Source organism: Equus przewalskii, chromosome 5 (assembly GCF_037783145.1).
Source record: "Equus przewalskii isolate Varuska chromosome 5, EquPr2, whole genome shotgun sequence".
Classification (NCBI taxonomy): domain Eukaryota; kingdom Metazoa; phylum Chordata; class Mammalia; order Perissodactyla; family Equidae; genus Equus; species Equus przewalskii.
The window spans coordinates 34,730,495-34,754,189 of NC_091835.1; the positions used below are offsets into that span (position 1 = coordinate 34,730,495).

General features: G+C 52.0%; 1 protein-coding gene across 2 annotated transcripts in view; it reads right to left on the reverse strand.

Annotated features, from left to right (window-relative positions):
• The window catches only part of VWF (von Willebrand factor), a 184,595-nt gene that overhangs the window by 59,205 nt on the left and 101,695 nt on the right, over positions 1-23,695 (reverse strand). For both annotated transcript variants that reach the window (XM_070620571.1, XM_070620570.1), the window contains 12 exons: positions 22,872-23,032; positions 15,751-15,854; positions 14,356-14,494; positions 11,711-11,845; positions 9,934-10,080; positions 8,280-8,420; positions 7,974-8,087; positions 6,308-6,464; positions 5,516-5,674; positions 4,697-4,832; positions 1,376-2,757; positions 49-165 (listed from right to left, as the gene is read on the reverse strand). In XM_070620571.1, the coding sequence (XP_070476672.1) occupies positions 49-165; positions 1,376-2,757; positions 4,697-4,832; positions 5,516-5,674; positions 6,308-6,464; positions 7,974-8,087; positions 8,280-8,420; positions 9,934-10,080; positions 11,711-11,845; positions 14,356-14,494; positions 15,751-15,854; positions 22,872-23,032 (2,892 nt within the window). The remainder of the gene's footprint in view (positions 1-48; positions 166-1,375; positions 2,758-4,696; positions 4,833-5,515; positions 5,675-6,307; positions 6,465-7,973; positions 8,088-8,279; positions 8,421-9,933; positions 10,081-11,710; positions 11,846-14,355; positions 14,495-15,750; positions 15,855-22,871; positions 23,033-23,695) is intronic.

Here is a 23,695-nt window from a genome sequence, read left to right on the forward strand (position 1 = left end):
AGCCCCAAGACAGCCTCTTCCTAAACCTACTTCCAGAGCATCACTCACCTATATTGGCTTTTGAAATGAAAGCCTTGGCGAAACTCTTCATTTTGTCAAAGTCAGAAGCTGGAAAGCTGGAGGAGCCATCCAAGAGGAGGACCACATCCAGGGGCTGGCTGCAATCTGCAAAGAGACCAGGATGGTGAGCACACAAGCGCCAGCAGAGGGACTGGCCACCAGGCCCCCTGCAGCAGACACCTGCATTCACTGGGCTCCACGGGGCGCCACCGACTACACAGCACTGCAGAGGGAGGTGTCTGCTCTGCTTCTGCATGGTGGCAACACGGGCCAGGGATGAGGGAAGGGGACCCGTGAGCACCCAGATGTAGAGGCATTGGGAAGACTTCAGCTCCACCCAAAGGCTGTTTAAATGTGTACAGAGGAAAGCAAGCGGTATCGCTCCCTCAGGCACAGAGTCACAATCACAGAGAGGAAGCAACGCTGGCCTGAACGCCATTCTGAGATCTTATAAGATGATGCTATCACTGTTCTCCACAGAAATATCACAAGAATTTAAATAAACCTGTGATCAAAACAAAAACGAAGATGACAAGTGCGAGGATCAAGAGACATTAAAAGAAGGCTAGTTATTCTGGGATGGTCCCAAACACACCAACTAAAGATATTCAAGAACTAGGAATCGATTAGACATTAGTATCAGTTAAGAGGGCAATAACAGTAGTAGCGGTGACGAGTGTTTGCTGAGCTCTTGATCTGTGCTGGGAACTATTCTGAGCATTGTACAAGTAGGTCCCATTATTATCCTCATTTTACAGAGAAGGGAACTGATATACACAGAGGTACTTGCCCAAAATTACCCAGCTAGTAGGTGGCAGAGATGAGGTTCACACTACGGCAGTCTGGCTCCAGAATCTGAGGGCTAAACCTGCTGTCACCTGACTTCCTGGCCTTGCCCAAAAAAATGTTAGCTACTGAGAATAACTGTATCCACCCAGTGTGGTCAAAAAGCTGACAGTCACCAAATTTAACAGGCTACCTTCTTGGCAGGGAGTGAGACTGGGTGGGGATGAGGCTGTGTGATAAATTAAGACTCGTATTTTTTACTCCATATCCTTGGTGGTGTTTAAATTTTAACAATAGATTTGCATTACTTTTGAATTTACAAGCACACACCTAAGAAAAGGTCGTCCCCCAAAAAAGGATGACAGATGCACCGCCTGCCTGGGAGGCGAGGAAACACAGGCACTCTGAAGGCAGTGGTTTGACGGAAGGCACAGAGTGGGGAAGCCAGGATTAGAACCCAAGAATCGCGGCCCCGCCAAGGCCACCTCCCCTCCCTCAGTCCTTGCATCTTCACAAGGCGCCCGCATACCTGGGGCAGGGGGGAGGGTGGGGATCTGCAGCCCCTCTCCAGAACAGCACCTCTGCAGCACCAGATCCGGAGCCTCTCGGGGAAGCGTCTCAAAGTCCTGGATGAGGATGGGGGCATTGGGCCAGCCGATTCTCTCCAGTTCCTGCACATCCGCATGAGGGCCCACTCCTATGGGCACCACGTGGATATCTCCAGGCATCCGCTTGATCACATCAGAGGCAGGGTTTCCTGTGACCATGTAGACCAGGTTAGGTGCCTGTTCCCGGTCCCCCTGGCTGGCCAAGAAGCTGTGCTCAGACAGGTACTGTAGGGCCAGTCCGGTGTTGGTCCTGTTGCCGCCCTGGTAGCGGATCTCACGCACACGCTGCAGGACGTCCCTCTTGGACTGTGTCTCAAGGAAAGTGTACTCCATGGTCACCCTGTACGAGTACTGCAGCACTGTGATGTGGATGGTGTCCTGGCCCACATCCATCCGCTGAATCACCTCCTCCATGAATTCCCTGCTCCTGTTGAAGTTGGCCTCACCAATTTTGTCCGACCCTTCCAGGACAAACACCACATCCAGAACCATGGAGTTCCTCTTGGGTGCCAGTGACGAGATTCCTGAGATCTCCGGACTCTTGGTGACTTGTGGCATACGGGGGCGCTGAGTAGGGGCAGGTGGTTCGGGGGCAAGGTCACAGAGGTAACTGATAATGTCGTCCCTTCGCTGCTCCAGCTCGTCCACACCACTGAGCACAAAGGCCTTGTTCTCTGGGGCCTGCTTCTCTATGAGGCGGATCTGTTTGACATTGGCATGGGGCCCAATGCCCACTGGGATCACGATCACCTGCTTCTTCTTCTTCAGGTTCCGGACGTAGTTGACCAAGTTCCGGGCCAACCTCGGGGGCTCCTGACTGGCCATCAGGAGCAAGGCGATGCGAGAGGCTTCTGGGCGGTCAATCTTGCCAAAGATTTGGTACAGCGTGTACTTCAAGACCTCAGTGGTGGAGGCCACCTCGCTGCCCGCGTACTTCACCTGGCTGGCAATGCGCCGCAGCTCCGAGGGCCGCTTCCGGTCCCTGAGCTCGATGTAGGCGTGGGAGCCATCATGGTACTCGACCACAGCCACGCGGATCCGCTTCTGGGAGATGTGCAAACGCTCCATCATCCCCACTACAAAGGCCTTCAGCACTTCGAACTCAGCCTCAGACAGCTTGGAGGAGCCATCTAGCAGGAAGACCAGGTCCAGCAGCTTGCTGCAGTAGAAGTCGTGCAGGGGTGGCTCCGGGGTGTCCTCCACATAGGCGGTGGTGGGGCCGACCGGGCCTTCCGTAGGAGGCACCTCTAGGACGCCAGCTTTCCCGCAGGCTTCACACATGAGGCTGACGCCATCGCAGTGACTGCAGCAGACAGGGAGAAATGGAAATGGCTCAGGAGGGACCTCTGGGCACTTCTGAGTCCTATTCGGAACCACTGCACATACTCCCATGGAACTGCCTGCCCACCCGAACCTGAGCTCCCACCATCACTCGCCACCCAAGTGAGACACCATTTTTTAACATATGTCCCCAGTAGCACTCCTGGACACACACACACACAGTTACAACAAAGCCTCCCCTTGATTCTAGAAGCCAAAGCTTTAATCCATCCTAGGACCTGAAAAAGCATCTTTCTGGCTCCTAGGCCATCCACACAGCCATTCAACGTTGATGTCTCCTCAGTGTACATCTCTAGCAATATAAACGTTTAATTATAATTCAAACCTTCTTCCAAGTATCTCCAAAGACAAATACTGCCCTAAAATGTTGACACTGATCAGGACTTATAAATGTCCTATTGAAGATAAGTGCTTTACAGTATTTATTATAACAGAATTGAAGCTGTATGAATTATGTACCTTATTTAATACATTGGGCCTCAAGGAATAGAAGAAAAACTGGAGCAAAAACATTTTGGAAAGATGACTATTCCAAACCCCATCTTTATCTAGCAGAACAAAGTACTGGGGAGTAGAATAGGGGGGTCTATGAAATGTTGGGGGAAAAGACAGTGGTTCATTCGTTTGTTCCTCCAGCAGACTTTCAGTAAGTCTATCACGTGCCAGGGGCTGTCTAACCCTCCGCCCAGCCCCAAGCACATCTCACCAGGCTGTAGCACAGCAGTGTCCCCACACAAACTCCTACACCACCAGGTGAATCAAGTCGCCCATGGTGGAGACCCACACAGGCTAGGACCTTCTCCTCTCTGTACCCTCGGCCTTTGAGGCAACTTGCCTTCAGCACCCCAGTAAGGAAAATAGGGTAGCAGCATGTTGAGCCCTGGGAAGTGTCCCCTCTCAAGTGATGTCTCTAGCCTGCCTTGGAATTACGTCCACCCCTGTTTGCAGATGCAGTATGTGCCTGCTAGTTTTCCCCCCACAAGCCAACGGAGGAAGGCAGGGAGAGAGCTCTAACCTCCCTTGCCTTGTGGCTCAGAACCCCAAGCCTGCGTTGGGCTCACCCCTTTCTTTATTCCTCACAGTCTCCATTTCATAGAAGAGTGGACAGGCAGGGTCTAACTGGGAAGTTAATTCCTACTTCCTTGTGGTCCACATGATTTATTGCTTCAATCCTTGGTTAACAGTGTGTGAGCGACACTTTCTAGTTTCCTGTGTTTGCTAGAAAATCCACCCCAGGCAGTGTTCACTCTTGTTTGTACAGATGGCGGCGGCAGGCTCTGACTCTGGCAGCCGTGGCCACAGCCCTTCCCCAGCAATGTAAGTTCTCAAGTTTAAGTTCCCATATATCAGATCTGAATACATGTTCCCTACTTAGGAGCAGGACTTCAGAGGGCTTGGAGCTCACCCTGAGGACTCCTTCTCACCTCCTCAAAGGCCAGTTCCCAGAGGCAAACCAGGTGAGAATCAGGGGTGCAGCAATGGGCGTCTCCCTCCCAATTACAAAAGGCCCATCCTGGGGCAGTGGCTGTGGCCCCGTGGTGTCTCTGTTGCACTGAGGGGTCAGGGCGCCACCTCACTTTCCTCCGCTGCATCCCCACCTCCAGTAAAAAGAACTCTGACTTTCACAGATGCCTGCACCCAGACTAGATGTGACCTCCAGGGACAACAGGAGACCATACCCTTCCTCCAGTGAGAAGAGGTCAAAAACCTAAACCTCTTAAGAGAGACTTCCTGGGGAAGCGATCTCGTCTGCCCTCAAAGGAAGAGAAACAAGCTGAACAAAAATACTTTATGTCAACTCACATAGCAAGGAAGTTTCTCCCAAAACCTACACCTCTGAGCGGGCCCTCAGAGAAGACAGTCAGACCCATCCCTTCAAAAAACCACAGTGGCTATTTTACCAAATCTGGCAGTGCTGAGGGTCACTGGGGTTCAAGGTGACTTTCCTTCCGGGGGCTAAGCGCTGGCCGGCCACCTCACACGCGGGACAGTCTTCCGGGTCCACGCAGGTCTGCAAGAGCTCATCCAGAATCTTCCCTGTATGACAGACCTCTCATGAGGAGCCCAGATTCATCTCCCCACGAGAAGACTCACCTTTCAGGCCAGGGGCCTGCCCAGGAGCCAGCTCTGCCTGCCTCACCCAAGGGCCACCCGGCCACCTAGGGAGCAACCTCCTTCCTGGGGCTTCGATTTATCCCCCTGCAAAATTGGGAGGGGGATTGCTTCACGCTACCTCACCTCCCCCAAACCTCAGGGTAATTGAAATCTTATCTCCAAGGGCCTTTTTGCTCCACCAAAGAACATATTTGATAACTCTAGATCTGTGCTGTTCAATACAGTAGCCAGGAACCACATGTGGCTAGTTAAATTTAAATTGAAATTAAATGACATTGAATAAAATTGAAAATTCTATTCCCAGGACACACAAGTCACATCCCAATAGAACTTTCTCATCATTGCAGAAAGTTCTATCGGAAAGTGTTGTGCTAGATGATTAACCCATAAACAGGCAAATGGAAGCACCGGTATACGAGCTCCACTTGACAAAAATCACAGCTGGCCTGGCTTTGATGGAAGGACTCATGGAAACAGAACCTCGAGTTGGAGGGTTGGGGAAAGGGCGCCCCCAAGCGAGGCTGAGATGCAGAGAACAGGGAATCACCTCTCTGAAAAGCTCTCCCATCTCTCCAGCCTGTCCCCACCCAGGGGAGGTGCCTCACCTGGAGGGCAGTGCGCGTGGCAGCCATCCACACACTGCACAGGGCACGCCAGGGGCTGGGGGTGCTGGCATGTGATGGGACAGGCAGGAGCACAGCTATTATAGCGCCATTCACACTCATAGCCATTCTCACGGAGATTCCTCTCCTCGCAGTTCTGGGCTGTGGGGACAAAGAAACAGGCATGACCATGAAGGCACCAGGCAGCCCTGTGCAACCTGAGAAGCCAGGACTGCACCGAAGGCCCCAAACAGATGGTGGTGAGACCATCGGTGGTGATGGTTCTAGGGGAGGCAATGACTGTATTGGGGAACTAAGAAACTACAGAAGTCCCCAATATTAGAGACTTCTGGGTTATTAAAGCACCTAAACCAGGAACCTAGGGGTTCTGAATCAGTTTTCCATATAAAAACAATCAGCTGCATACATGCAAAGAAAGAAGACGTTACGTAAATGTGCAAGTTGATCACTCACACGGGCAGATATGACAGTGTCTAATTAAAGACATCTATTGGCCTCCTTCTCTTCTTCATCATTGTTCCTTCTTCTCCCTCTTCCAGAACTTCTCCAGATGAAAAATCTCCACATGTCAATGTCTTGAATCCCTGTCCCTTCCCTCCTCACTCACATCAGTGTCTTAACTCCCGTCAGCCCTCGGCCATCCATCCCCATATTAGAGCTCTACCTTCTCTCCCTCAAAGGTGCCCTCCTGCACCCCACTTTAGGGTCTTAATGTCTAGACATGTGAGGGGTGAGGGGAGCAGGCCTGGGATCCTGAGGGCTATCAGCACTCACGGCACAGTGTGGCCGTCCTCCAGGTCACCACCTTGCCGTGCTGGGCACACACGTGGGCGTAGGCAGCAATGGTGTCGCAGAAGCAGGCGCAGTCCCCAATGGACTCACAGGAGCAGGTGTCGTAGATGCAAACATCCAGGAACGGCTCGGGGTCCACCTGCAAGGGAGCCTCAGGGTGGCCTAGGCCTGCGACTGGGACTCAGGAACCCTGGCTCTGGGTCTGGGTGAGGATGTTCTGGTGGTCAGAGGAGGGAAATGGGAGCTCCAGGGCAGAAGGAGAAATGTAGGCCAATGCTCCCAAAGAGGGAAGGGTAAAAAGGCAGAATTCCCAGGTTCTAATCTGGATTCCAGCAAAGAAAAGTTGAATAAAGGAGTTTTGCCAGCTTTTCACAGAACAGATATGCCCAAGAAATTTTCCAAAGAACTTTCCCAAAGAACATTCCCTTCTGTCCATCTGCTCAGGCATCTATCCATCCCCATAATCCACTCCCAACCTCATTGGTGTTTGGCATTTTTACATAAATACACACACGCTGGTCACTTTCTTTCTTTGCCTCAATTCAGCAAAGAGAAAGAGGAAATACATCAGGACCCACTCTGGTCGCCTCCCTGAGGTGCTGTGAGACCAGTACGCTGGTTGCAGGATCAGCCTGGGTAGTCCTGGACTCTGATCCAAATCTACATGGTGCTGTCACCCCCTCCCATCCATCTTCAATCACAGTAACCACTTCCCACCTTCTTTTGCCCCCAAACATGCCACTGCTCACTCCGGCCTTTTTCAGAGTCGTCGTGATAGAATGAATTCAGATATTAAGTGGGTCATTGTTTCCAAGACACTCCAATGATCCAGATTCCCCTGACTCCTCTCACTTTCTTCACCATTCCAACTCAGATGCCCAGGGTTTCCACCAAACCCGGGAATCCTAGGTACCCTTTGGAGTCCTCAGGGACCACAAATCACTAGACGGATAGAAAGAAGCTGAGATACGTATTCAACCAGGCACTCCCACAGAGGTGGTGCCGCATGCCTTCGTACGTGGTTCTATGTGTGTGTGTGGACATAGACACATACGCATACCCACACATACGCCCAAATACAAGTGTGTGTGTACATTCACATAGAGACAGAGAGAAGACTGCATTTAACTTTGGAGAATTGCTTATCACCATTTGAGATAAAGACACAAAAAGAAGTCATAATACGAGAGCTCAGAATCAGTGGAGCTAAGGCCAGAAAAGAGTTTCTATGAGACGAGAAGTGGGAGCTAAAGAGTTCTGTGAAAAAGGGGTGGGGGTGCTCAGGTCTGGACACATAGTGAGTCACAGGAAAATGACATCCTTGGCTCGAGTGTTGGAGAGAAGATAATCTGGGGGGGAACAAACCCTAAGACTGAGGCCAGAAGAGCAGCATCGGCAGATGCCCAGAAAAGCTATGCCTTGCACAGAAGAAAAATGATTTGCCAGGCATCGCTCGCCTCATAAACTGTGATTATCCTTTTTGTTTCCAAGCCTGAAGCCAAGAAAGGGGGTAAAGAGGTGACTAGATGCAGATCATTTCGAAGGCAGCGTCCACAAGCAGAGGCTCACGCTCGGAGCGCCCAAGGCCCTGGGCCAACCCTCAGCCTCAGTTAGCCTCCTCTGTCTCAGTTACCCTGGCAGCCCTCACCAGCTTGTTGCAGTCCCGGAAGAGGTCACTGGTGAGGATCCTACAGGAGGAATCCACTATCGTCTGCTTCATGATGTTGTTGTGGCAGGAGGCAGGGGACGAGTCCAGTGGCACCTGGGGAGCAGGGCAAAAGTGCACAGATGAACCAAAAGACAGTCAACCACAAGGACCCAAGAGACCTCCTTCCCAAGCCCTGCCCACTGCAGTTCACGCCACCCACCACCCACCCTCCACCTCCAGGAGATGGAGTGACATTCCAGGAAGCAGGTCCCTCAGGCTCAGTCCACACAGAGATGCCAGACGTACTTTCCTGGTGTCAGCACACTGCGGGCTCACTTTCCAGGAATTCCCAAAGTCTACAGGGTTCTCCTCCACTTGGAGCCTGCTGCTGGTGAAGTCATTGTTCTGGATGCCATCGAAATTCCCACAGAGGCCACACACCTGCTCCTGATGGACAAGTTGAGAGCATGAGCATGGCCAATCTCAGTGCAAACTCTCTGACTCAGGGAAAGGAGGGTTCCAGGAGCAAAGGAGGCTTGGCTCATCTAAAGAAGAGGAGGACGGGTTGGGGAGAGGGCTGGAGACCCAGAAGGAAACAGGGTGATCAGCAAATCTTTGCCCTTCCAAGGCCTTTTCCCGGGCTTCCTCACTGACCATTTTCCATTTTAAAGCTAAGGACACAAAGGTCATTCACAAAGAGCGGGAACCTGCCCATGTCACATAGTCGGCCAAGGGCAGAGGTGGGAATTATGCAGCCTTGGCCCTGGAATCTCCAATATAAACCATCACCTCCTCACTAAGGGTCTGAGCAGAGAGAGGAGCTGGTTCAACACTACGTCAGCGTTGAGTGTAGAGGCCCAAGGAGGGACCCTTATAGTACTACTTCACTGTGGAACAGAACGGCAGCCTGCTCACAGCAGGCTGGCGGGATTCTGCTTATACCACATGCCATCAGGGCTGGCATAATGTCTTATCCATCTCCATGTTCACCTCCCACGGTGTGCAGCACACAACAAGTCCTGAACAAGTAATTACTGAATGAATGGAAACCACTATATAGAAGCTACGGGAAGAACTGGAAACATCTGGCCTGGAAAAGAAAAGGTTCTATGCTCTTACAACATATTTGGAGCCCTGTCCTGGGACAAAGAGATGTGATTTCTTCTATTTTGCTTCAATAAGGAGAATCTGGTTTGGTACAATGGATCTAAGTTACTGGGAAACAAAGAAGAATGTTCCCACAGTAGGACAAAAGGCCAAAGATCTCTATGTGACTTAACATCCCCCATGGGATGGCCCCTGCCCACTCCCTGCCCTTGTTAACTACCATTCACTCCAAGTCCCTCCTCTCCAGCCACACTGGCCTCCTTGCTCAAACACTGTCCACCTTAGGGCCCTTGCACGTGCTATTCCATCTGCCTAAATTCTCTCGTCCAGATATTCACACGGCTCCCTCCCTCCCTTCCCTGAAGACTCTGTTCATATGTCACCTCTTGAGACAAGTCTCTTCAGACCAACCTACCTAAAGCAATCTCCCCACAGGATATGATCTCCACCAGCATTGTGGTAGGCAAAACTTGGCCCCCCCAAAGATGTCCACGTCCTAATCCCCAAGACCGGGAATATATTACCGTACATGGCAAAAGGAACTTTGCAGATGTGACTGGATTAGGATCTCGTTATAAGGAGACTGTCCTGGCTTATTTAGGTGGGCCCAGTGTAATCATGTGGTCTTATAAGGGGCACAGGGGGACTCAGAGTGAGGAAGGTGAAATGGCCAAGGCTAACTCTAACCTTCAGTCCATGGTCTTATCTGCGTGGGGAGGAGGCTGGACGACATGATGGCCCACCTTCCCCAAGACAGTGGGCAGAGGCAGCAGGCTGCTGCTTGGGAAGCTGAAGAACGTCCAAACAACAAGTCACAGACAAGACGAAGAAGAAGTGCAGAAACGCCACTGACCTGGTACGTCTGCTTCAGGACCACAGAGATGCCCAGGTGGTGGTCCCAGACCACAGAGAGTGCTTTGTTGACCAGCAGAATGATGTACCGGCCTGACTCCACCACCTCAAAGTGACTGTCATCCCTCATGGGCCTCTTCACGTTCACCTGGACGAGGATAAAGCGTGAGAACAGGGAGGTGAAGGACAGGCCTGAGGGTCCAGCTCTTCCCTCTGCCCCACACCCACGCCTGTCTCCACAGCCCTCCAGAACCACAAGTCGTTTGCCCCAGCTGGTCAGAGCTCACCCCTTCAGGGCCAGCAACCTGCCTGGATGTTTTTGTATCCATCTCACCTATCACTGTTCAAGAATCCTATGACTAAGGAACAATAATCGAACTGGTAGCAAAACCATAATTATGAGATTAAAATTACAATGAAACCAACTAGCAGAAGGCCACCCATCGCTTCACAAAAAGAATTTTTTTGACACTTGGTCATTAAATACATGTGGTTCCCTAAATAGGTTTTTAATGTGGCAATGATTTTAAGCACCTCTAGACAATTGATTTAAAAATCCATGCCTTTATGAACACGAGCGGGAGACTCTCTCCTCTCTGTCCCCCACTCCCCAGAGTCGCTGCCATCAGGATCAGAGGTGACAGAGGACAGAGAGGCTGAGGGGCTCTCTTCAGCTGCTCAGAGCCCATTTCAGCACGCTCAGCTGACTATCGCAATTGTAAAATTGAGGCTGATGTTGAGAACCTGTCACCACTTCACAAAGGTCCTCTCCTTGGTGACATACAGCATGTAGAGCTAATCATATGTGTACACCTCCTACTCAACATCACCACTGTCATCTGCCCTAAGTAGATCTGTCCTTTGAAGTGGAGATGACACTGCTGCCCCACAGCCCATAGTCACACTTCCCGAACAGTTTTCTTCCATAATGGAGGGGAACGCACTCCTGTCCCCTGATGTCAGTGGTAGGTATTTGCAAGAAGGCAGGGATGCAGGCTGGGGCCATAGAACGAGATGAAGACACCAGGACAGGTTTGAGCCCAAACCCTGGGTCTCTCTGGCAGTAGATGTAGTCAGACCAATGGAACCAAAACTACGGTCTACAGACTACCTGCCACTTTAAGTGCAGATCCCTGGCCCCACCTAGACCTACTGAGTCAGGCTCTCGGGGGGAGCCCAATAGCAACACCTTAACCCACAGCTCCCAGGTGGTTCTGTACCCCCTTCTGAGAACCACTCCCCAAGCTCTTGCTACACAGGGACTGAATCAGGTTACTTCTCTTTTGAGCTCTTTTAAAAAGATTAATCTGAAAAGAACTGAAAAACATGCAAGAAAGTAAAAATCCCCCAAACACCATCACTTCCCTATATATATATATATATTTGTGTGTGTGTATTTATATGCATATAGTATGTATTTTACATATACGCATGGTACACACACGCATGTAAAGGGATGGTCTGTCTGCCTGCGGCCTGCACTCCGCCCGCCAGAGGTGAGCGCTGATTCTGCCTCAGCTTGTGCAGACAGACACACATCTTCCCCGCACACATCTCTGAACTTTGTTTTACTAAAATGGGATCGTGCCATGTCCATCTGCAGCTTGTTCTCCTACAGACGTCGTCAAGGGCAGACGACACAGCTCTGTCTCATGCTCTTTAATGGCTCAACCAATTCCATCCACACAAGTTTTCAATGAACGCTCGACACATGCTCGTAATCAGGTGACAGAGGAACAAGGGGACGAGAGGCGGGAGGGGATGAGGCTGGCACTCACCTCCCCGTTAAACAGTTCAATCTCTCCTTCTTCCACCAGGATGGTGACCCGCTTCTTGCATTTCACTGAAGGGTAGACGCACCCCTCATTCGCTACCAGGATCCGGAAGGTTCCAGAGTTACTGCCACAGTAATCCTGGAGAAAAGGGGTGCCAGGAGAGAAGCATTATCCATGCTACCTCTGCCTAGATCAGAAGATTGGCATCTCAGCATGCATGCTTTTGAAGAATATGTGTTATAGGATGTTACCATGTCCGTGCAAGTGTGTATGTGTGTGTCTGTGTGTAAGAGAGAGACAGAGAGAGTGGAGGGAGGGACACTCCCAGGTGAACTCCCTCAGGTGTGTCCTCCTCAGCCATTCCGTCTGATCCAGGTGTCTGCAGTCAGTAGGCAGGGGCGGTGCTGCACACAGGTAGAGAGGGCAGGAGAGAGGGACCGGGAAGGTGGCATGCGGCGTGCTTTGCTGGAGACATCAGCCTAACGGCCCCCACCTAGAGCCCATTACTTCTCAGTCTCACCCAGGTAACTAAGGCAGTGGTCAACACGGCACTTTGCGGCTCTAAATTCTGGTTGGATGTCCAGGCTGCTGGACTGTGGGCCCAGAAATGTAACCCAAGGTCCTTTGAAACGGTAACACAGGTCCTGAGCCACCATCTCTAGTTGGGAATAGAGATGAGGGAACGCTGGTCCTTGATGGTCAATTGCATAGAAAATTAAGCAAAAGGGGACACGTTTCTGACAAATACCTCCTCATGACGGCTATCACTGTGGTGTGATGAGGGGGAAAAAACACTCAACTTAGAAAAACTAGGTGTGAGCCTTGGTTCTGCCACTATGGAGTAACACTGAGTAAGTCACTTACCTCTCCACCCCTCCCACTCACACACACTCACACATACAACACACAATCTGTGGCTCTAAAGATGCGATCAGCCGACTTAACGAGATTGTTAGGGTAAACGGGTTGGTGTTGGGTTAATGGGATTGCGAAGGTTAAAAGATGAGACAGAGGTGCAAGTTCTTGTCTCCAGCTGAGATTTTTCCAAAATTGAAAGAGGTGAGTCTTGATAATACCTTCTAAAGGAGGAAGGGAGAGAGGGGAGGAGGACCCATGGCAAAGTCTCAGAAGGGACAACAGCCCCAGCTGTGGGGAAGGGAAACAAGCAACCCCCAGAGGGTCACCGTTTGGAAGGGGACTCTGCAACTGGGCCCGCCCAGGAAAGCTTTGCCTGGGCAGGGGAAGAGCTGGGGCGGTCCATCTGACCGGCTGCTTCTCGTCGCACTGAGTTAGGTTTGTTTGCTGGCTGCTCCAATCTGAAACTGGCCAGGTAGTTGAGCCCCAGAGCCAGTGCCACCCATCCTTTGCTACCAAGGTTGGGACACAGATCACCAAAAGACAGGCTTCCATGTATGATCTGTGGGAAAGGTCTAGAGAGGGACATACTGCACCAGGTTAATAGGTGTTGATGAAACCATTTCCATGGTATGCACACCCCGACCCCTCAACACGCTGCCCACCTCTCTGGGGCCAGACTGGGTATGGGAGGTGGAGGCTCATGGCTCACTCCCAGCATGCTCTGCACACGGCTGCCTGGTGCTGCTCACTCCCAGCATGCTCTGCACACAGCTGCCTGGTACGGCTGCTCACTCCCAGCATGCTCTGCACACAGCTGCCTGGTGCAGCAGCTCACTCCCAGCAGGCTCTGCAGACATGCGTGTTCAGTCACCCTCAGTGCCTGACTCACAGGGCCCTGCAGCTCAGACTCTGGGGCTGAGGCTGCTATGGGTTTGTGGTCCTCCCTTCAGGCTACACCAAGCCCCCACCCCTCCTCCTCCCAAGAATGGAGACAGAGAGACCACACTTGTTTAAAGCTTCGCAGAGTCAAGTCATCTCATTCCTTGTGAGAAAGGCACCCATAGCTTCTTGCTTACCCATTTTGGTGTCAACCCACAAGAGAAATTTCCAGGAATCCATGCATGGGGAGAGGGAGGCAGAGGGGCCAGTGCCCTCGCCCACCAGCTAGGGTTTCTTGGGCTCTTTCTCATCCTGCTGGGCAGTATGACTTTTCTGTGCCCCCGCCCCCACCTCCTCCCCATTCGGAATTGCACTAGGTTAGAAATGAAAATGGTGGAGCATGCAATACCATCATAGGGCAGGCAGTAAACTCCAGGGGTCATTTCCACCATCCCCCTGCCCAGGACAGCGGCACAAAGCTATGTGGGCTGTTCACTGCACAAGGGTAGAAGCAGGGAGGGTGAGCAGGGCTGAAACCCAGCCTGGGCTCCACCCCTCACTGTGCATCCCGACTGAGGCTGTGTCTGCCTCTATCTAAGCCCATTTGGGTGCTAATTTGGGCTGACGGTAACCTTGCCCACACACAATCCCAGTCAACAAATCAGCTTCCACCCTGGCAGCAAGTCTCCAGGTGAACTGAAGGAAGATGGACAGTCACTCTGAGTTTCAAGCCCCTACCTCTTGAGACACTTCTCTCAGGGGCAGGAAAAGTACTCCCACAGAAGCCAGCCCCCAGAGTTTCTCTGCAGACAGAACAGCAGAAGCTGACCTGGGAGCCCCAAAGTTCAGTCAGCACCTCCCACCCCTCCTAGAGACCAACAGTACCCTCCCCGCCTCTCCCTCACTCTCACCTGCACCAGGATGTACTGGCACTCCCCAGGGAACATGTACTTGAGCCCGTCGAAGGTGAGGTAGTGGGCCATGCCGATGGCGGAGCACGTGGCGTCGCACACGTGGTCTGTGCAGTTCCACTTCCGGTCCCGACAGACACTAGAACAGTAATGGCAAGGATGACCAGTTGGGCCCCTTGGGTGTGAGGGGCTCATCCAGGAAATGAGGAGACGATGAAGGAAGACAGAACGCTCCAGGGCGCCGCCCAACCCTCCTGGGAACCTCAAGAAGTAGAAGATCTGCGGCCTGTGGAGCCCGGGCCTCACAGAGTCCCGAACTGCAGTCCTGAATTGACACATTTTTAAAGCACGGGGCCCAGGAGGAGAGAGGGAAGCCATGCTGCTCTCCCTTTACAAGATGGAAACCACGGCAAAGAAGGGACTGGATTGTCCACAGTGATCCAGGCAGCCAGGGGAGGAGGCCCAGACCCTCTATAGACCACCTGCTGTACATTCACTCAAGCTCAGCCTTCCAGGAAGTTGCCTGAGAGCAGCCACGGGGTCATCACAAAACCAAGGCACTGAGGTTGAAAGGCCTCTGAGGCTACTGAGGAAAACTCAAGAGAATGCAGGGAAGTTCCGAGCCGGGAAAATAGTGAGCACTGGGAACTTCTTCCAGGAGAGGTTTGGTGTGTACACAGCTACATGTTTAAGTCCACAGGGATTTGCCAGCTGCCACATGCCCCGTCCCACCTCCCCGTAACCAGAGCTGACCTCGGGAAGCCCTCTCTGTGCGTCAGAGGTGGTAAGCTCAGACCTCAGGCCCAAGAGACAGCAGGGCGCTTTCTGGCTCCCAGCCTTTCCTGCCCCTGTCCACACGGGCCTCTCCCTGAAGCTTTGCCCAGCCCCAAAGTCAACGCAGGGTGAATGAGCAGAGCAAAGGGCTGTGTGACGGACGGCCAAGGAGAAGGAAGCAGGAAAAGCAGCCACCCTCACAAGGTCCCTTTCCACATCATGCTAGTATAAGCACACTTGTGATATGCTTGGGGGCAGGAAAAGGCCAGAGAAGGAGCCTCCAGATTCCACGCCTTTGGCAGCTCACTCACATGTGCAATGACAGACACAGGGCAAGGTCCTTATCTTCCCCAGGCCCCATCCCCCTGAACAGAACACTTCTCTCTAGGAGAGGGTCCACGCGGGGTGAGCACAGGTGACGATAAAGTCTCCCCATTTCACAGATGGAGAAACAGAAGCACAGAGAAAAGGGAAAGCGAAGCCACATTCCCAAGGGTGCGGGAGGCAAGTGCCAGAGGCCCTGTGCCCACGTCTGCTTCCACAGCATCTTGATCTGCGTCCCCGCTCCCGCTCACTCCACCCCAATGGCTCTGTCCCCAGAAAGCCCCTCCAGGGCCTCACCAAGTGTTGCAGTCGATCTTCACTGTCTCTCCCGGGGCGTACTCTCTGCCCTGATGGAAACAGGGGCATCTTTCCAGGGCCACACATCTGTTCTCGTGCCGGACCTAGGGAAAGCAATCCAAAAGTCTTGGGGGCCATGGTGAGCGACCTCGAGGCCTGCTGGGACACAGCCTCGGCCACAGGCCAGGCCAGGGCAGCCACGCCCAGACTGGGGCTTGGCAGACACGGGCACCCGTCTACACAGATCCCCGACTCTGCCCACCCTCTGCCCTCATCCTCCGCTGGGGCAGTGTAACCTGGACCTTGGTGAGGACTCTGGTAACATGTGTCGGAAGCCCTGGAGATGTGCACATCCTTAGGCCCAATAACTCCACGCAGAGGATTTCTCCAACGGATATAGAGTTGTGGGCACAGGTTCACATAGAATTATTTGTCGTTGCAAAAAAATGGAAACAACTAAGTGTTCAACAATAGGAAAACGATTGAATTCACTGAGGAATCTCGATGGTGTCCCATGGAGCTGTTAGAATGGCCTTTGGAAGAATCTTAAATGAGGTGAGAAATACTTGTGCTGTTGATTTTTAAAACAGGGGACAAACTATATACACCTATGGTCCCAATTATGAAAATATATATATATAGTTTCAAAAAAAGACTAGAAGGAAATACAGAAATTGCCTCCAGATGATAGGATTGGATGGGGAATGGGGAGATTTTATTTTCTTTTTCGGTTTTTAAATTTTTTTCCAAATGTTCTTCAATGGACATGTATTTTGTTTATAACTGAAGAAAACGAACAATCTATTTAATGAAATTAAAACGTGCTTAACCCTGGAATTGAGAGCTGAATGCTGGCCATAGGCAGGCATGGACCAAAACCGGTGTCTCAGGCTTCTCCAGCCCCACATGCCCCTCCTCCACCAGTCCCCGAGATTCTGACCCACCCGCCACGGGGACGCTCTGCTTCCCTGCCTTCCACCCACAAAGAAGTTACTACGTGAGCATGTTATATTCGTCAGGTCTGGAGCGGCCAGGAGGGAAAAAGAACCAAGACCCACTGGGCCCCGTGGGCTCAGGAAGAGCTGGCCAAGCCCACTCCCACCCCAGCATGTAGCTCTCCTCTGTCCCAACCCCAGGAAGGCAGCCCTGGACGTCTGCTCTGGTGTGGCCTAACCTCAGGTGTCTAAAAGAGCCCTGGGCCACCCTCAGGTGAAGGCACCACGGCACTTTGGTGCCAGGGCTACGTGAGGGGTGAGAAGCTCCTGTCTGGAGGCCTCAGGATCCGTGGGACCCAGTCACTCCCCCGACAAGACTAGACAAGGCCTGGAACTGGACAAAGCCCTGGGAACAGAGCAATCTTGGGCTGAACAAAGGACTTCCGTGTCAAGGACCATGGGCTAAAGTCATATGTGTGCACGTGCACAGGCGTGTGTGTGTGTGTGTGTGTGTGTGTGTGTGTGTGTGTTAGAAGGGGATGGGAAGAATAATCTCCACGACTTAGCCACCACCTTCACCCGACCTCAAGAGTGTCCTCAAAGCCTAAGCGACGGGCAGGATGGGAGTGCAGAGCAAGGAAGATGCAGGTCAGCTGCATTCTCCGCAGCTCCTAGGATCACTGTTCTTGGAAGACAATGAGCTTAGGCACCAAGCAGGGAAGATGGCAGCGCGGTACGAACAAGGAGGGGGTGAAGAGCATCTCTCTCCTGGAGCGTCAAAGGCTGACACAATTAGGGCTCATTCCCACACGCCCCTAAGCTTTGTCAGTCAGCACTGACTGAAGTCCGGGGCCTGCCACCTGGTGGCTCCTCTAGGAATGACCGGTGCATCCGCCCAGGAACCTTGACCAGCTGTCCAACACTCGCTCCTCCAGTTAACGGAGACGGGACAACAAGCCCCACTATCGGAAACATTGCATGAGACAAGGCAGTGCAGCAGGCACAGGGATGGATCCGGGAATCCCAGCCCGGCTGAGCCCCCCTCACCTGGGCAGAACACGAGCTGCCCGTGGCCTTCAGCAGGCTGAGCAAGGGCTCCCAGGCCTCTTGGCCTCCATGCTGGATGTTTTTCCCTCTCTCCAGGACACTCAACCCAGTAACAGAAAGTCCCGCACGCCCATGGCCCAGGCAGCCCCTGCCCTCGCCCAGCGTGAGTCCCTGGGAGCCCAGCCTCCTCCAGGAGACTGAGACTCGAATCCCAGCTTGGCCGTGAGGCAGTACGGCCACCTCTCTGCCCTGTCGCAGACACGCCACCTGGCTCCTCTCTGCCCTGTAAAAGGAGATGCTAACTGACGGATTACGCCATTAAAATAGGACCCTGATGTTGAATGAGGGCTGTTATAAAGACAGCAGGGCGTGGGATTAGGACCCTCAGGCAGAGATGGAGGGAAGGCAAAGCATGACTTTAAAAGGAGAGGCAAGGTCCGGGCCACACCTCAGCAGCAGCTCCAGACTTCGGAGAGAAGATCGAATCACACCGGAGAGCCCTAAAGCCTTAAAGAAATTCAGGAGACGAAAGATAAAGGGCGGTGCAGGAGACAAGCAGGATCTCCATGAGATCTCCATGAGCAGACAAGTAGGGCCGGCCAGTGGGGCAGCACCTAAGTGGATATCGTGGCTAGTCACTGAAACCTCGTGTTTAAGATGGAGAGAACCACCTCCACTAGTGTTTGTCCCTGTGGGACACCAGAAGGATAATAAGACAAAGCCGACGAACGTCCTTCAGAAACTTCCGAAGAAAACAAGCAGCAATAGTTGTCACTATTGTTCATCAACTCATGACATCTGGAGGACGAATGGCTCAGGCTGAGAACATGCCACTAGGTATTAGGTCAACCCCAAGAAAAACTATGAAGGAGAAAAAAATTTGGTTTTGTTACTCCTCTCTGAAAAGGCCTCATCTTCCCCCCACCAAAATACCTGAACACCATACTGACCCGTTCTCCAAAATCCTTTTCGCCTTCCAACTGTCCTTTGTTCGTTCTCCCACCCCATGAGTACTTCCAGTTCAACGCAGCTGATTTCAACTAGATGTCTGCTAGGAGGGAAGAATCTAATCAAATAACTCATACTAAGGTGTAAATGACTTCCTAAGAGGACTTATAAGGTTGTAAGCTTTTTTAAAGCTGGTGCTTGTTAACCAAAATGAATTTATGCCTATAATATTTCAGTAGGCCTTCTTCAGTGACAAGCTGTAGGACATGTAGAAGATATTTTTGAGACAGGAGGGCTTTCTTGGACGCTTTTGAAATTACATCTTGTAGGCTTTACAATGCCCACATGTGAGGTCCACTCTGGACGGGCCCCTGAGCCCAAGCTCTAGATTTCAAGAAGTGGCGCCAAAGTGAGAAAACTGGGCATGAAAGGACCAGGGAAATGAACACACTGCCCAGCTGCCAAGTGGCTTCCTAACACCAGCAGAACCGGGTACCAGTTTAGAAAATGTGGCCCCTAGATGTCAGAGGGTAAGTTAGCCTCTCCCAGACAGCGGTACCACATTTTCCCCGGAGCACCTCGTGGCTTCCCAGTGGGAGGCAAATAGGGCTGAAGGAGCCCAGGTGGGGGAGTCCGGAGACCAGCGTTTCCACCAGACATGCAGCCTTGAGTGAGTCTGACTGCTTTCTTTCCTCAGTCTCCTCTTGTGTGACAGAAGGAGTTGAAATCGCACCTCTTTAAGGGTGCCTTGTTGCTCTGCCACTCGATGGTGCTCCTGGAGATAATTGCGGCTGTAGCTGGAAAGAGGCAGGAGCGGGGCAGTGGGCTATGCTTTGCTGTCACCTCGTGGTGGAAACAGGTAATATTCTAAATTAAGGACAAGGAGTTCCCTCAAATTTTTGACCTATAGAAAAAGACTTGGGAAATTTTCTAGTGCAGCCCCCTCATTCTATTGACCCAGTGGGTCTCAAATGTGGACCCTGAGGTCCAAAATATTGCTCCCAGTGTGTGCTAATTTCCTATAGCATCTCTGTTTATAATATGATTCACGGCTTTCCTCCATGAGCTTCTCATAACCATGGCCATTAAGCCACCACTCACTAAGCAGCTTCCATGTGCCTGCCACTGTCACCCCCTGACCTCCAGTCAACCCTTCCAGCCCAATTTTACACCTGAGGAAAAGGAGACACAAAGATTTTAGGTGACTTGCTACTCAGTTGAGCAAACACCAGTAACCAGGATTCACACCTAGAAGTATGGGACTCTGATTCAAGGCCTTTTCCACGCAGCTTCTCCACCACCAATTTGTCGTGGTGTGGACCTTACGGAAAGCACCCCTTGCTCCACGCAAGCAGACCTTTGCACCAGTCAGGAGCAGGCAGAGGCTGTGACTCGTGGAGCTGACCAGAAAACCTCTGCTCTAAGCAGGTGCCAGGCCTGGAACAAGCTGCAGAGAGAGGGACTCCTTCACTGTCCCCAAAATCTTCAAACAAGTGCTGCTGGCCTTGCAATGGTCATTGGAAGCTGCCTTGAAAAAGGGAAGGAAGTTGAAAAAGAGCAGCATTGCTCCAAGTGTGGCCCTGGCGGGTGCCGGTCTGGATGATAGAAGGACAGAAAAGGAGAGCAGGCGATTGGAAAGCCATGTAGCAATCTGACTGAGTGAGATATCACATCCGCTGTATCTAATAAAAATTGGCAGGGGGGTTATATTTTGTAAGTCATTGCTTTTTCTTTCATTTTTCTATTCATTTCCATTCATTTCTATTGTATTTACAAAGCTTTGGTCCACGACAGACTGGAATTCAAGAAAACGGGCCCTTGCAGGCGTGGACAGGAGGAGGAGGTGATGGCACAGCCTCTGGGGAGGAGCCTCGCTTGTTTATGAAAACAGCAATGAAAGCTATTCCTGGGATTCTGTAGCATTTTGTGTTTTAACAGTGCTTTCACACACAACTCCTTCAGGCCCACAGCCAACAAGTGATGCAGGCGGAAGAGGAATTATGCATCCACGATGCAGGTGAGGTGACTGAGGCTCAGAGAGAAGGAAAGATTGTGCAAGAGCCCGAGCCCGGAAGTGGAGGAGCCTGGCCTGAGGGCATCCCTCTGCGGCTGCCCTGCCACTGCCCCTGCTGGGGGCTCTTCCTGCTCTCAGCTGGTCTGCCCCCAGGAAAGAGCTGCTTCCTCCCCCCTTCAAGTCCTCAGAAGGCAGAACCCCTGACCTCCTCCCCCAGCCCTCGGCAGCCTGCCATACCCTCGCCACGCCACAGGGGCAGGCCCCAGGGAAACCCCGCCTAGAGGGTGTCTGCAGTGTCTGATGGCCCCAACAGGGGGTCTCCAGCTCCTTCTTCTTTGCCTTGTGGCCAAGAACACGTGTCCCGGGCAGCAGCCAGCACACGGCACACTTAATAAATCACCCAGACGTTTCTGCTTGGTGGAACCTGGCCTCAGCAATTTGCACATTTGTCGGCATCGTAATGAAGCAGTTGTGAAAATAACCCAATCTCTTACACCACGAGCTTTCAAGTTTATAATCCCCTGCCGTTGAGGTGAGAGTCACTTCGTTCTATGACGGATATCCCAAGACAGTGCTGAGAATGACGCCAGAGGCTTCAGGGGAGCCAGTGAGCCCTAACGGTGCATCCACATCCCATGCTTGTGCTCCAGGCCTCGCTGTCCTCTGGGAACTTGGGGCAATAATGCAATTATCATGGTTATAATATAAGACTATCTCTACTGTTTCCTTCATGAAAAAGAAATTCATTTAAAAGAATCCCTGATGCTGACATAACCTCCTGAGTGATGTCCTTTTTCTTGCCCGAGCCCCCTCTAGTGCCAGAAGAATTTCTCCTCTGGGTATGGTGAAGGGGTTGTCAAAGTAAGAGACCCTCAGGGTGAAAAGAGCAATAAACAAAGGGGAAGCTTCCCCTCCCCTCTCCTATTTCTTGCCCCTACCCAGGTCCTTATTAAAGGACTTCCTTGAATAGCCTCCTTCTAAGGCGCCAAATAAGACCCTCCAGTGTGGGAGTGCTCCCTGGCCAATCTCTAGCTCCCCCATTAGAAAAGACAGTTTCTGAGTCCTTAGCAGCTGAGACAGAGGGAACACCAGGGGAGAATAAATAACAGCTAGTCTCTGTCTTGCGGGGCAAAGGGTTGGAGAGAAAGGAGACAGACCATCTGCCCTGCACACACCCCAATCCGCAGCCTTCCTCGGGCCACTGGTGACGGGCCCAAGCTCCCTCTGCAGAATATTGGCAGTTCTCACTGCCCAGGACACTGCCTGAAAGCTGAGGCCTGGGCATCATTAATGCCCTTTACGGCCATATGACAGCCATCCTGCCCCAGCCCCTCACCACTCACTTTGGGTACGGGGAATTGGAGTCAGGGAAAGCAAGAAGACAGGATGCATTTGAAAGAGAAAAATCAAGAAGTTGCATCCTTCGGGGTGATAAGAATAATATATGCATAATATATTGAATACAAAACAACCTAAGATTAGACTTAAGAGGGAGGTAAGGAGGCTTGGGCATGCTCAGACCGTTGCCACCACCAGGAGGCACACAGGAGCCAGGTGGCTGCAAACTAGCGTGGCCTTGGACCACTGCGGCCTCCAAAGAACTTCTGGCCACAGTTGCCTGTTTGTAGCCCCAGCCTCAGAATCAGAATGCTAGGAGCTGGCCAAGACCTCATGACTCACTTTACAGATGAGGAAAACAAGGCTCAGTGTGGGGAAGGGACTTGTTGGACCCGTGGCTTATTCATGGCATAGCAGGGATATCAATGTCTTCTCTTGAAATAAAAAGTTATACACATGTATGCAAATCATATGCAAATATGTGTGTGGGTCCTCTCATCTTCATCCAATGGAATGCAGCCCTTGAGAAAATTCTAATGAAAATGTTCGCTTTCACTTGTAAGTATTTCTGGAAATACTTGTCTGCTAAGTTCTTGTATTTCTGTCAGACCTCATCAGGATCAACCCCAGGCACTGTGCAACCATCTCCCTCCCCAACTTTGGCAGCTAACCCAGCCACAAAGGACTCTCCCCCACCCCTGCCCCCATCCCCACCGCCACCCCATCACCATCCTTGTTTAGCTCTTGATTCTTCATCTCTCTGGCTCCATAGCCAGACTCGCTCCTCGCCTGCAGGAAAATGGAAGGCTGCCAGCCCTTTGCAGCTGTGGGTGGCTCACCATGCCTGGGGGACAGAGACACCCGGAGACACAGCCCATGCTCATGCACTCCAGGTCATAGTTCTGGCAGGTTTTGGCGCACTCGAGCCCTTCAGCCCTCGGGTTGTCAGCAGGACACACCAACTTGACCATGGGGGGCCGACAGGATAGGCTCCTTTTGCCTTGGGGATGGGAAAATCAAAGAGGAGATTAGTGAAGGATTCATGGATCTACCTTCTACCCTGTCCTTTGCTCCCCTAGGTGTAGTCGCTCAATTCCAGAGACTCAGAGCTGCCCACTCCCTGGGATAAAGTACTGCCCGACCTCCAGCCAGGTCTAGCCCTGAGCCAGGTTCCTTGGGTAGACTGGAACGGCAGCCTCATCTACCCATCTGAGCTTCTGACCTTGGCATACGCTGAAGGCGCCTCTCCTGACCTCAGCACCCCTCTGACGACCCACACTCTCAGCCCCCAATCCTGCTGTAGCAGGTTGCAGTGAATCAGAATGCATTGAAGAAACGTGCGGAGCCAGGCTTCAGAGGACCTGGGTTTGGGTGCTAAAAAGGAAACTTTGCAGGCACCAGCAGGACCATTCCTAACATGGTTACAACTAATTTAGTCACAAAAATTTTAAAGGGGCCTTTGCTCATCCTCTGCCCAGCCACTGACCATCCCAGCCACCCTACTGAAATCTGCAACATTCCCTCTCTTGACACCTCTACCTGCCCTCCCCGCTTTGTCACTCCGTCTGATCACCATCTGACATCACCGTCTGATGTCTGTCTATTTTACTTATTTGTTGATTGCCCACACCACCGGGCCCCACCCACCGGAATGTATGCCCCA